Raw genomic sequence first — 14,482 nt, 5'->3', positions numbered from 1 at the left:
GAGAGCTGGGTGTGGTGGTGCAGGCCTGTAATCCTGGCACTCTGAGAGGCTGAGGCAGGAGGATGGAAAGTTAGCCTAGCCTGGGGAATTTAGGGACTTGGCAAGACCCTGTCTCAAAATAAAAAAACAAAAGAGGTCTGGGGAAGTAGTTTAGTATGATGGCTCTGGGCTCAATCTGTACAACAAAAACAAAGCTAGTGGGATAAGGATGATAAGGATGTGGAGACCTGAGGTTCCTGTGCACTGGTGCTGAGAATGTAAAATGGGGTGAGACAATATGAAGAGTTCTCAAAAAATTAAACCCAGAAGGACCTTATGATCCAGCAATTCCACTTTCGGCACACACCCAAAGGAAGCAGAATCAGGCACCTGAGCAGGCATTTGTACACACACGCAAACGCTATTCGCAAAAATGCTGAAAGGCATAAACCACCCAGGTGTGCCCTGATGGAGGAATGGCTAAAAACCGGGACGCACCCACACAGTGGAAGCTATGCAGGTAGAAGAGGAGGGACTCTGACATGTGCTGTAGGAGCAGTGAACTTGGAAGATTTACACGAAGTGAAATAAACCAGTCACCAAAGGACAGATACTCTATGTGGTACCAACACAGAATCAGAGACAGAAAGTGGACAGTTAGTGTTTGATGGGCACAGAGTTGCAGTTTGGGAAGATGAGAAAGTTCTGGAGAGAATGGTGGTGATAGCTACACAACAGTGTGAATATGCTCAGTGCCACTGTATACTTCAAATAGTGCACTAGGTATACTTCACACACACACACACACACACACACACACACACACACACACACGCGGGGCTGATGCCAATGGTTTGCTAACAAGAGGCCAAGAAAGCCATTGAGCAAAGGTCTGAAAAATGAGAGCTAAGGAATGGATGTTGGGAGCCAGGAGAGTGCAGTCCCCCGGAGTGGGGATTTTAGAAGTGCCATTTCCCTGCGTGGGGTCACCTGACCTGGCTCCCAGCTTCCCACATCTTGGAGGCCTGCACGGGGGCAGAGGAGAGAGATCCTGACCCCCAGGAGGGGGAGCTGCACAGTGATACCCGGCAGGGACTACAGGGGAGGTGGGAAGGGTGGAAATGTTGTTCTGACCCAAAACAGTAGCGTTCTTGGAGGAAAAGGTTTCCATTTTTGCCTAGTTTGCTGCACTTGAAGCATCTCTGAAAGCTGGTGTATCAAGACTCTTTCTTCTCATTTGATTCATCTAGGGCAACGATGGTGAACCTTTTAGCACTCTGAGTTTTAACAACTAGCTGGCTGTGGCACGTGTGCCCTCGGTTCTCACTGACTCAGAGAAGGAAAGCGTCCCTAAACCGGATTTTTCACTGGGGTGAGGGGGGCACAACACAGGAGCCCCAGAACCACTCAGCTACTGCTTGTGAGGGCTGTGGAGGGACACGGGAAGGAATTCTGCGATGGCCAGGCCACTGGCAAGACCTCTACAGGGCACTGTCCCAGTGACCTTCGGACCCCAAGTTCACCCAGGACTCATAGAGACTGACTCCTGTGCCCAGTCCTACCATCCTTGCCTTTCAAGGGACGGGAAGCTGTTTTCCAGTAGGAAGGGTTTGCCCTCATGTCTCCAGGAACACCTCTCTCGTAAGCAGGCAACTGAACATCTGCTGTGGTCCTGGGTACGAGAGGATAGAGGCTGGGGAAGGCAGTGCCCTGGAGTGCTGTGCTAACTGTGTTTGGAAGTAACTAGGGTGAGAGCAAGTAAATAGGAAAGCAGAAGTAACTAGGGTGGGGTCCCTAGGACAGCCCTGGTGGCTTCGTGAGAGCCAGCAGCCTCGCTCTGTCTATGCGGTGCCTCTGCCCTGTGATGGCCAGGCAGGAAGGCCTCCCAGGTGCAGGTAGATGTGCATGCTATGCTCTTGGACTCCCAACCTCCAGAGCTGTGACCCACATAAACCTCCACTCTTGTTCTTGAGACATGGCCTCACTCCGTAGCCTAGGCCACCCCAAATGCTTGGTGATCCTCCTGCCTCAGCCTCCACACACAGATATGTGCCACCACAGCCAGGTCTGGACTATTGTTTTAAGGAGTAAGGTAGAGGCCAGCATAGGGACACCTGTGCAGCTCTCAGCCCACCCTGCCTCCCCAGCCACCTACTTGACATGCTGTCCTGTCCTACTGGCCTCTGTGGGTGGCCTCGCATCGCAGGACCCAGGCATCATGGGCTGGATGGGCTGGCTCAGCAGCAGCCTTTGAGTGGAGGAGAAAGGGCCAGTGTCGGTCAGCAGCCAGGTGGCCAGATGCCCACCTCCCCACTCCACGCTCAGTGGGGCCACCTCCCGCCACCAGCATCCTGTGCCCTCACCGGTCACCTTCTGCAGAGGCCTCTGTCTGCACTCAGCCTCCCACCAAGGCAGACAGGAGAGAAGAGTGTATATGGTGCCTCAGTTTCTCTTTTACACTGCTGGGTGGGCAGCAACACACCTGAGCTGCCGGTCATGGCTGAAGTCAGGGCCTGGCTGGCACTGGCTGGCATCCTGGGAGATGGGCACAGGGGCAGTCAGGCTCAGGGCTGGGGGCAGCAGTGCTGCAGTACTGCCAAAGGGGGGTGGTAGGCTACTGGCAGAGCGGCTGCTTCCCTGTACCACCTGGGGGCTTCGCATGGGCTTCAGACCCTGGAGCATCATTGAACAGGAAAAAGAAAAAAATTAGACTTGAGCTGGACATGGTGGTGCACACCTGTAATCCCAGAACTCCAGGAGGCTGAGGACCTCAAATTCGAACCCAACCTTGGGCAACTTGGTGACTTCACGAGATTCTGCCTCTAAATAAAAAATGAAAAAAAGGCTGGGGGTGAAGCTCAGTGTGAAGGCTCTGAGTTAGATTCCCTACAGCACAAACAACACAAAATGAAAAACAAAATTTTAGACTCAGCTCAGGTCATCTCCACAGGAAACCAACCTTCCCCGAGTACCTACACTAGCTTTTCTTGAAGGCACGGAACCCCTTTCAGATTATGATTATCTTCTGATTGGGTGGGAGGCTCTGCAATGGTCCCTGGAGTCCCTTGTATCTTAGGTAGTAGCCAAGTAACTTGAACTGAACCCTGTCTTTTGCTTCACAAATGCCACCCTAGACACACAGACTCTTTGCTGCACACCCTAGATCACCAAGCCCCCTGCTGCTCCAGGGCCTTTGCACAAACTGATCCTGTGTGGGGAATGCCCATCCCCTGCTATTGCCTAGGCTCCTTTTGCCCCTGAGGTCTCTGCTCCAGTACTAACTTCTTGCAGAAGCCCCTGGCCACTGCTTTAAACCTCCAATCCCACCCTGCCCCCACTAGCATTGCCACATTGCCACTGAATGACTTACTGTGATTTTCACTCATTTTCCTCTTTCCCTTTGCTTAGAATAGATTCTTTTCCCCTATTTTTTTTTTCCTCACTGTTCTCCCTCAGTGCTTGGAAGTCAGTGCCTGGCATGTGGTGACTGCTCAATAAACGTTGGTCCAGTAGAATCGTGAATGAACAAGGAACAGGCCTGGGTTCACTTTCCAGCTCCTGTCCATCCCACTGATTGTGGCTCCCATGGTGACAACACAGTGCTTTGCTACAAAGTCCTTCTGGGTCTGGTAGGGCAAATGCTGTTCATTTTCTCTTTTCCAGGATCTCCTTGGCTAATTCTCACCCATTCTTTTTTCTGACGACTTCAAATGAAAAGCCTCTATTTTCAAGCAAAACCCTTACATTTGGATAAGGAAGGGCTAAAGTCTCTTACACACAGTCCGTTAGCTGTCTCTCTCCATATCTGCGGATTTGGTCTACCACTGCTCAAGATTATTTGAAAAATAATTATGCCTGTGCTGAACTCACACAGACCTTTGCTTATCATTATTCCCTAAAGAACACAACTCTTTACATACTTTGCCATCAGATAAAGTATTTGAAGTCATCTAGAGATGATTTAAAGTGTATGGGCCAGGGGGTGCAGCACCCACGGTAGAGAATGTATCTGCAATGTGCAAGGCCCTGGCTTCCGACCCCAGCGCTAAACAAAAGTCCGCGGAGGACCTATCTGTGTCAATACTGGGCCATTTTAGAAAAGGGACTGTGTCCATGGCTCTCGGTACCCACAGCGGCCCTAAACCCACACCCCCTGGATACTGAGGTTGACTGCAGTACTGAGCTGTGGTGGGTGCCCCTGGCTGAGTTCCTCATCTCCGAGGGCCAGGACTCAGCCCGTTCGTCTTGCCCCCTGTGGATACAAGTACTTCTGTGCTCATGGAAGCCCCCTAAGCCGGCGGCTCAGTGAAGGCTGAGGACAGATGCTTTCCGCCTGCTGGCCTGCCATCTCAGGAAGTGGGCCCTTGGGGCTACCCAAGTCCTCTCCACTTGAGCACCTCAGGAGATACGAGGTCACGGGTGGCTTGTACTGAGTGGCTCAGGTTGCAAAGGAAGGGCCCGGTGGGGATTCTGGGTGGCCCAGAGGAGCAAAGCTGTCCTGTGCCAAGGGACAATGAAGACGAGGCTGCTCTGGTGGGAAACGGCAGGCACCGGGAGCAGAAGGGATGGGAGATGGGTGTGTCTGAGGGTCTGGGGTGTCCACTGCCTCCCACTCTAGTGCAGTATCAAAATGGAAATTTGCAGCTGCCCAGTGTCTTCAGGGGCAAAAGTGCAAAAGGAAGCCAACACAGCTTGAACCTTCCAAGTGACTTTAAAAGAGAAAAGTAGAGAAAAATACATCCCCATGTGCCACCCCAGTCCAGCGAGGACTGTCTTATTAGCTTCAGGGATCAAGCACATCCTGGCCTGCAAGGGTGCGCCTGCTCCGGGCAAGTACCACACTGGACCAGGGCACGCTTACCTGGCTCGCAATCACACTGGATTCTCTGAGCAGGTGCTGGCTTGTGACCTGGGCTGAGGCCATCTGCCCCGGAAGCTGGGGGCTCGTCACCAGCTGGGGCTGAGCTGCGGCAGCCACCCTTTGTGGCAGCTGCTGCTGTGCCTCGGGCCGTTGGGCACTGCCAAAGCTCAGGGAGATGGCTGGCTGTTGCAGGAACATCTGGGGGCAGAGAGAAACAGCTGTAAGGAGGGCAGGTGTGCCTCTCAGGTGGGCATCTGCTGCGTGTCCCCTGTCACAGGAAGAGAGAGGGTGGATCTGTGGAGCCCCTGACTGGCCTGGAAAAGGCTCATTGACTCAGCTGTAGCCAGCAAGCACCCAGGGTGCCCAGTGGCCAGCCAGGGATTGGACTGAGTGATCAGGTTGGGGAGGCACCACCTCTGCCCTCATGAAGGCCGTCGTCGAGATGCTGCTTTCTGATGGTGCGAAAGAAGGTGGGACCCAGATGCTTTAGGAATAATTTGACACGTGCACTTGTTGATAGCTGAAGTTGGCTCATTGGTTTCTAGCAGAAGGAAGATGTATTTAGGGGGCCTTATATTTCTAGATTTTGTACCTGCAGATTCAACCAGTCTTAGATTGGAAATACTTGGGAGAAAATTCCATCTGTACCAAACACGTACAGATTATTTTCTTTACCATTATGTCCTAAACCATACAGGTCAACAGCTATTTACACAGCACATACACTGGGTTAGGTATGTGGAATATGATAACCTAAGGGTGATTTAAAGCATACAGGGGGTGTGGGTAGGTTCCATGCAAACACCATGCTGTTTTCTATATGTGACATTTGTGGGTTGGGGTTACCACAGGGAATGCTGGGACCAAACCCTCATGAATCCTTAAGGCTGACTATATTTGACTTAAAACAGTTAAGCGCTTAGGAAGATTTTAACTTGTCAGGTTTATATGTTTTCTTTGATAAGTACATGAGATGCTTGACAGATTTGTCAGTGAATAGGTTTGATAATGCTGATTATTCATAATTTGCCAAACTTACAAACTAATTGAAGATAAACAAAAATAAGTGGAAGGATTTTTCTTGTAAGACCAAATTAGTAAATTTGTAAGAAAGTTGGCTCTGGATATTACAGAAAACCAGCTTTAAATGAGTTTTCATAATAATCTAACCAAGGTCCTATCAATACCTCTTTTAGCAAAATCCTCTCTTGGGCATTAAAAACACTCACTAATTCTATTTCTGTCAGGAGGTGCCTCCTCCTCCAGCACCTACACATTCAACCCAGGACACAGTGACCGGCAGACACAAGCTGCATAAGGCGGCAGGTGAGGCCTGGCAGGTTTGAGCTGGAACACAGGTACTGGGAGCAGACCAAGTGCTGGGCCAGCGCAGGGGCTCACTCATGGTGACTTGAGTCTCCAGGCAGCTACCCATGGTAGACAGGTGCAGCCCTGCGACCCAGTTGTCCTGTTCTCTTTTTATCTCCCATCTCCTCTCACGCCTCAGCTCCAACCCAGAAGCCCACAGTTTCTAAACAGGACACTGTCAGCTTAGAGGCTAGGAAGTACTTTTCTGGTATCCATTATCTCAGACTTGGGACCCTTGTGGGTAACCTATGCCTCACCAATTCAATACAACCTAATATTCAAATCCAATTACCATATAGTTTTTGGTAGGATACAATTTACATTGATTAGAATTCAAATAAATGTGTGCTTTATTTATGACAGGCATTCATTATTATCTAGCCGAAAAGACACATACTTGTACTTGAGTTCTAGCCGCCACCCCACCATCTATTAGCAGGAGAACCTTGGGCAGTTTCATCATCTTCAGAGCTTTAGTTTCCTCATTCACAGAACAGTGACATTAACAGTAGATACCCCACAAAGGATTACATGAAGTCAATGCATATAAAGTACCTGAGACTCAGGAAATGGTGTATAAATGTTAGATAATAATAATATGAAAGAAAGAATACTTTTGCTCCTTTGACTCTTGCAGCATATTAGAATTATCTGAGGAATGAATGAATGAATGGAAAATACATGAATGAGTGAAACATTTTGCTCAAACCATTTCTACTACCATTACATAGTGGACCGTTTCTGCTTCTTGGTCCTGTTGAAGTACGAGTACATTCTTGGACACCAGAAACACTGTTCCTGTTCTTGTTATGTCCTTGCACTGCTCAGCTAGGTGCTTGGCACATTATGAGTGCCTGCCAGATGGACGGATGGAAGAAAGGAAGGATGGTTGGATGGGTGGATGGAAGGAAAGATGGATGGAAAGAAGGAAGGATGGGCTGCCTGAGGGAAAGGGCAGGTTGATGGGTGGCTGAAAGTACCAACCAAGGGACAAATGTGTCATCTGCGTTGCTAGATGTCCTTGTAGGTATTCATCTGAGTAGCCAGCAGGGGGTGCACATGATTTCAAAAAGAGCAAGAGGTGGCCTTGCCCTCACTGCAGGCCACTGGGCCTTTCCCCAGAGAGCTGTGGCCTACTTGGGGCCCCTCAGGACCCTAGCAAGATGCAAATACCAACAGCTTTAGAGGATCTCCCCTCATAATCCAATTAAAAGTTCAAACTTAACAAACACTGGAAATGCAAGGTCTCACCGGCAGTTCTGAAGTGTGAAGTGAAACAGGGAAAGTCCACCAAGCTGGGTTAGAAGACCCTGGGAGGGGAATCCCGGCCTGCTGCCACACACATTCATGCTTCTGCTGCCTCGGCAATAAAGCAGAAGTGGGTATTGGTTGTTGTTTTTGGTTTCTTTGGAGACATGGTCTCACTATGGGGTTCAGACCGGTCTCACTACCTTACCTACCCCTGACGGCCCTTGAACTCAGTGATCCTTCTGCTTTAGCCTCCCAAGTACTGGGATTATAGGCATGTGCTGTCACACCTGGCCAAAAAAATGGAATTTTATGGCTTAAGAAGATGACTTCCTAAAAGGGCTTTGGGGTCAGTTTTATAGAAAATATGTAAAAACAAAACAAAACAAAATATAGCTCCCTAATTCAAGGAGGAAAGTTATCAGAGGAAAAATAATCCCTAATACAAGAATTCACCCGTGATTTTTCATTTCCTTATCTGCTCACTTTCATGAATCCAAGGCACACAGGTGGGGAAATGGCACGATGAAACCTCACGTGCTCATGTGTCACCCTTAGGCTTCATCAGGTCTCAACATTTATTGCATCTTTCCCCATTCCGGGGGTGGAAGCCAGGAGAAGTTTTACTTGCTTATTTTTTTGCACTGAAAGCACATAGTTTTTGTTTGTTTGATTTTTAAAACAGATGCCACATTTTGCTTAGGTGTTGCAGAGTGATTTCCTTAAGAAGGCAGACTGTGGAGGAAGTATTCTATGGTCTGGGTGACCTTCTGTGGATTTCATGGTTCTTTGGAAAATTCCACCACGAGGATAAGGTCAAGGGAATGAACACAGGGGAGGAAAGAAGCCAGAGCAGAATGAACCAGAGGGCCTGATGTCCCTGTCACCTCCTTACAGAGCTCACGTGCTCTTAAAAGCAAGTGCGTTGCGTATTAACAAAGGGAAATCGCGATCATTCTTTACAACTGGGAGTCAGAGCAGCCACTTTGTTGCCTGTTATTTTAAAATCTCACTGCAAGGTGGAAAAGCCAGAGGCAGAGGCACCCAGGAGGATATTCCCAGGCCCACCTGGCTTTCAGCATTTTCCTGCTCATTTTCCTCTTCCTGATAGTATAAAAATCCCATTACAGTAATTGAGTCTGGGAAGTTCTGGGCTGCCAACCTCACCTTGGATACAGTGAGGAAAATATTACACTGGGGACAGGATAAGCAAGAAGGAGCTTTATACTAATGTGACAGCTTGATCACCCTGTTTCCCTTTGTGTGGCCTCATCAGATGGGGTGTCACTGAGGTGGGGAGGGAGTGGCAGGACTCCAGTGGCCCGGGCAGGGGTAGAAGCCTTGGGCTGTGGACACAGGGTGGGAGGGAGTAGCCAGTGTCCTTCCTGGGGCCCCTTGCCTCCAAGCAGAGCCACAGGAGACCCTGGGAAACAGATGGCTGAAAAGAGGCCTCTCCAGCCACCACCAACAAGACTACAGAGCCTAAGTTTCGAGAATGTGGTGGCCAGGTGAGGTGGGGTCTCTGTGGCAGGGACAGGACAGCCACAGGCACAGTACTCTGTCCCTTCTGTTTCATGTCTTTAGGAGACATTTAGGATGCTTGCTGTTCTCAGGGTAGACACCAAGGTTGGTGAGGAGGATGTTTACACTGAAGGGCTGGGTCCCATGGTACACTTGTGAACATAACTGTCCTGGGCTGAAGTAAGTAAAGTTAACAAAAAGAATCTGTCCTTGAAAGAGATGCAATCCATACAGTTTTCCCTTGCCCCCAAGAAACTGTTTCAAAAGGATTCCAAGAACTGACACTGGGGGGGTCACATGTTATGGTTTCCTTCTAGATATCCCCTAGGAGCCTCAGACCTACCTAGGTAGGTCTTTTGGAAGGTGGTTGGATTCTGACTTCCTGTTAGGAGGCAGGGCCTGGTTGGAAGAGGTGGTCACTGGGGGCATGACCTGGAAGGGGGCATGAGCCGGAAGGGTTCATCTCCCTCTGCAGCTCCTCCCTTGACTTTCTGTTTCCTGTCTGCCATGAGGTGAGCAACTCTCCTCTGCCAGACCCTTCCACAGCGCCCTTCCTACCTTGGAGTAAGCTGATCACACAAGAACTGAGGGTGAGAATGAAGCTGTCTTGTGTCCAAGGATTGAGCCTGGCATCCAGCAGGGTGATCATGTGCCAGCTGACTGAATGACCATTAAGCTGGGGCAGCGAAGAGAGTGTGCCCCCCAGCGTGAGAGTGAGGGATGAGGGCACCATAGGGGTCTCTTGGGTGGCCTAGAGCTGGGGCAGGGGGTGGTTCTATACTCCATGCTTTGCCCGTGGAGGGGCTCGGGGAGTCATCCCATTAGGAAGCCAGACTAAGGGCCATCCCAGGACAGGGTGTCACCTGCACGCTGGAGTCCTGCACCAGGCACAGCTGCTCCTGGATCTTGTGGAGCTCTTCCTGCTGCCACCGGATGTTGGCCTGCAGCACCCGCGTCCGCTGTTCCAGCTGGTCCTTAATGGTCTGGAACATGCTGAGCTGTGCGGAGAACTTCCCGGCAGAGGGAAGACACAACGGATCAGAGAGCTAATTCAATTTGGCAGGTGGGTCTCTCCGCCACTGGTCCCATCAGCCCTTCCGGTCCCCTGGCCATCCTTCCTGGCATCCCTACACCACAGGGGTCATGGGGTACCCAGCCAGCTGTCCTCAGGCCAGAATAACCTCAGGTCACATTTATCGCCTGATGGCTGGGAGGCCCACAGATGAGAACAGGACCTGGTGAGCCGTGCTCACAGACAGATGTTCCTGATTGAATCAGGTACACAAAAGACTTCATAATGAAGGTCACACACAGGGCATCTGAGAGCCCCTTCTCCTCTTGGGGTGTGGCAGACTGTAAGTGACATTTTGAGTCTGATTCTGGCTCTCTCCAAGCAGGCCTGAGGCCACGGAGGCCTCCTCCCCCACTTCTGTCCCTGGCCCACTTGCTGCTTTGCGCGCACATGTGCACGCACACACACACACACACACACACACACACACACACACGCAGAGGAGACAGGTACTGACACTCCCTGGGGTGACAAGGTGGGAACCTGCAGAGGCCCCCAGGTCTGCTTTGCTCAGTGCAGTCTCCCTGCTCTTGGGCCCTTGGTCACTTCTGGGGACAGGGCTGGCTTTAGGAGCATTTGCCGGTGGCAACTGTCCGCCTTCACACGTGCTTTCCTGTAGGACACATCAAATAGGAGCGGGGAGCACTCCCTGCGGCCCCCAGCAAAGTCCGGGTGCTCTGGACTGTGATTTGTCTTTTCGCTAGTCTTTTCCTTGTTCTCCTTCTCCCTGCTGTTCCATTTTCTTCCCTTCCTTCTGTCCTTCCTCCCTTCCTCTTTACACTTCCCATCATTCCCTCCATCTCTAGAGCTGAGAACACAGAAGGAACGCTCGGTCCCGCTCTCCCCGTTCCTAATTCTCCACTGGCAACTTCCTAGCCATCCTTCTGAGGCCAACCCAAGAGCCACCTCCTCCAGGAGGCCACAAGGACTATTTTGCCATCAATCCTAGAGAAACACGTGCCTTGCCGTGGTGATTTCTCTGTTTATCTGCCCGCCTTTCCCTTTACCTCTGAGAACTAAGAGCAAAACACTTTGTTTTGCACCCCAGCCCCTCACCCTCAGCCTGGCCCCCGTGACAGCTCCCTGAATGTTGTGGAAGAGAGGAAGCAGTCACTCGGCTAAGCTGTACTATTTGAAAAAAATATGGTATTTATAGCTCCAGACCCACAGCTTTTAGACCCTTTCCGGGGTGTCCTATGACATTTGGCTTAATTCAGATTTTTCTAAAATACCATGGCTACTTTGGCATCATCAGCTATGAAGGCAATGTGAAGAGTGGCAGAAAGATGACCAAAGATGGGTGTGAGAGTGGGAAACAGACACAGGGAGAGAGCTCTTAGGATGCGTGAGGTGTGACTGGAAAATAGGGTGAAGGTTTAAAAAAAAACTTACACTCCCTACTATAAATGTTATCATTATGTATATTAAAATGGACCAATAAATATTTTGCTTAAAAAAAAAGAGCCGCAAAACAAAACAAAACAAAACAACAACAAAAACTTACAGTGAAGGACACACCAGCACGAATCCCCTCACAATCCCCCCTCGCGGTGAACACACTTATCCCATGGTTCTTGCCCCTTTCTGAAGCAGTTCTGGAGTCCTCTTTGGGAGTGGCTTTAGCTGCATTGTTGCAGTTCCTTTGATAGTCTCAACCCATTCAAAATGTTTCCCTTTCATGGCCATTTTGACTCTGTGGAAGACCTGGAAGTCACACGGTGCCATCTCCGGTGAAGAAGGTGGACGAAGACACAGCGTCATATTTTGTGGGTTGCCTTTCTGTTGGACGGCATTTGGCAGCGGGATTCACCGTACGTTTTATCTCACCTCACAGAGACACTCATGGAAGAGGACTTCCAGAACTGCTTTGGGGGGCCGGGGGTTTAGCTCAGTGGTGCCACTGCCTGCCTCACAAGCACAAGGTCCCAAGTTTGATCCCCGGGACTGAAAAAAAAGAGAACTGTTTCAGAGAGCAGCAAGAACCATGGAGTAAGCATGTGTGAAGTGAAGGGAGGATTTTGAGGGGCAGATTAATGGCAATGCGTCTTTTGCTGTAATAAATTTTTAAGATCTACACATTTCCTGTATTTTGGGATCACCCCTTGTAGGTGGCAGGCCCAGAAGGGCAGACAAGCACAGGAGTAAAGATGAGGGAGGGTCTTCCCTCCGACTGCCCCACCTGCACCTTGGGAGGGGTTTCCCTGTGACAGGGTCCTGGTCGGGCCACATGTGTGACCACATCAGCGCCAACAGCCCGCACCCTCCAGAGGACATTGTCACACCCTGTCTGGAGGCAGTGCTGCCCATCCCAAGTCCCAGACCCACCTGTGCCATGGGTGCAGGCGGACTCTGCAAAACGGTCTGAGGCAGGAGCTGCTGCGTGAGGTCACAGGACACCGGGGAAGGCAGAGGCGCCTGGGAGAGAGCTGGGGCTGAGTTAATCGGCACTGGAATCCAAAACCCACAGGGGCTCTGCGGCTATGGGCTCAGCTTTGAAATTCTGAGCTTTATCTTTGAAACCTATTTGGGTTTTGTATTCTATATTAACTCACATCAATTTTGTTACAAACATGTTTAAAACTAGTTGCCAAATAAATGACATAACTTCACATGCCGTCCAACCCCAGGGCTTCTACCTCTAAGGGCAGTGGAGTCCCTGAGAAGGACGAGCACACGCTGAGCCCACACCACGCGGTCACACACCCCTGCTGAGAAGTTTGGGTCACGCACGTACTGGCATCATGGCTGCCTGGCCGAGCCCGGGCACTGGTAACTCTTGGGGCAGGGTGGCTGATCTTGGCAAAGCTGTGGTACTGGCCTCAGCCATCAGCTTGGTCGGAGTGGCTGTAAGAAAGCAGGGAATGACACTCCTGGCATGTGCATCCTTCTGGGCTGTCTCAGTGGGAGGGGACACCAGAGCTTGGGTGGACCTCCCAGGATAGAAGTCACCATGCACGGAAGCAGGCAGAAGCTACCGTAGGTGGGCCCCAGACTTCACTTCTGCCACTGGGTCCAACCACCTCCCGGTCAAACACCGCCCCAGGGACCCTGAAAGTGGCCCTGTTATCTGATGTGCTTTGTACGAGTGGACATGCCGAGGGGTGGAGGGATCCTGGGCAAGAGGTGAGCGGAGAGAAACAAGGAGAGCAGCCATCTCATCCCTGGGCCTCCCCAGGACCACACTCACAAGCAGGCTCTGACACAGCCGTGTGTGTGGACTTGTGGGAACTCCTCGAGGACACAGATGGTGAAGGACTGGCATTCAGGCCTGGGGCACCAGCATCCAGTGTGGTAAAGTGCTGCTGGGGGTCCAGGCTGGAGTCCTTGTCCTGAAACACATGCAAGAAAGCCCATGTCCACTCTCCAGGTCAGGATGAGTGATGTAGCTTTCCTTCTAAACACCTGGAGCAATGTAGAAGTTGTTGAGACAAGACGGTGACTCTTTGGGATAATTCTAGACACCAAAGGAGGAGCAGATCCATCCTATAACCTGACGGGCACCGGGTGGCTTCTAGCCCTTGGGCACCATTTGTTATACTTTCTTGCCTTTGATTTTGATCTTTCAGATTTTCCCAACTGACTTTACATTTTAGTTTTTCCTTATAATCATCACCCCATAATTTTGGCTTTTGAGAAGAATCAGGTTCTAGAAATGTGGTTGTTGCCTGTACTGGACTGCCGACATGTCCAACAACACAAAGGCCTTGGGGTCCTTTCCAGGGCACTTCCTACATCACTTCCGATGACATCAGTGGCTTCTCAGCTTGAGTGACCCCCGAGTGGAAAGTGGGGTCTCCGATCTTTTGACCTCTGGGTCTTTATGGGTCCCAGCTCCCAGGCTGTCTCAGTCTCGAACACCTTTGGTGAGAATGCAACTGTGGTGTCCAACCCCGAGGGATGACATTCCTATCCTCTGTGATGTGGGGTCAGAGGTGTGAACACAGCGCTGTGATCACTCTCAATGATGACTTTCCTGAGCCCTGTTCCTACCTAGGCTAGGAGGGTGGAGATGCCAGCACCACTGGGCTATGTCACCTGGCTGGTCTCTGCCGTTGGTCTCAGGGATGGACCTCGTGTGTGAGTTCACATGGCAGATGGGGCTCCAGAGGGGGTGGATGCCAAGTGTGTGCGTACACACATGTATGTATGTGAATGCATACGTGCAAGGAGGGCTGGAGTAACTGACATCGGCCTCTGTGCAAAAATTAGAGTGGCAGGAAGAGCCTGGATGTGCTGCCAGAAGTGGGCTGCTCAGGGACAGGTTCTCCTTAGATGGTGTTGCTCTGAGGGTCCCTGGCCCATGACTGTGTGTGAGCTGTGTGTCCCCCGTGCCCAGGATGTGACAGTGAGCACGGAGAAACTCTCACAGCCTTCGATGTCACCGCATATCACATCCAAGTGTTGGAATTGCATTTTACAAACATGTCAGTGAG

The 14,482-nt window shown here is 50.8% G+C and overlaps 1 protein-coding gene across 3 annotated transcripts in view; it reads right to left on the bottom strand.

Moving 5' to 3' along the window:
* Npas2 (neuronal PAS domain protein 2) overlaps nt 1-14,482 on the bottom strand; it is a 145,086-nt gene that overhangs the window by 4,494 nt on the left and 126,110 nt on the right. For all 3 annotated transcript variants that reach the window (XM_010637129.3, XM_010637130.3, XM_010637128.3), the window contains 7 exons: nt 13,237-13,378; nt 12,784-12,893; nt 12,375-12,464; nt 9,841-9,987; nt 4,841-5,038; nt 2,462-2,652; nt 2,135-2,227 (listed from right to left, as the gene is read on the bottom strand). In XM_010637129.3, the coding sequence (XP_010635431.1) occupies nt 2,135-2,227; nt 2,462-2,652; nt 4,841-5,038; nt 9,841-9,987; nt 12,375-12,464; nt 12,784-12,893; nt 13,237-13,378 (971 nt within the window). The remainder of the gene's footprint in view (nt 1-2,134; nt 2,228-2,461; nt 2,653-4,840; nt 5,039-9,840; nt 9,988-12,374; nt 12,465-12,783; nt 12,894-13,236; nt 13,379-14,482) is intronic.

The sequence above is a fragment of the Fukomys damarensis genome, unplaced genomic scaffold, assembly GCF_012274545.1.
Source record: "Fukomys damarensis isolate Sample0158 unplaced genomic scaffold, DMR_v1.0_HiC HiC_scaffold_9, whole genome shotgun sequence".
Lineage (NCBI taxonomy): Eukaryota > Metazoa > Chordata > Mammalia > Rodentia > Bathyergidae > Fukomys > Fukomys damarensis.
This window is presented reverse-complemented; position numbering and strand designations above follow the sequence as displayed.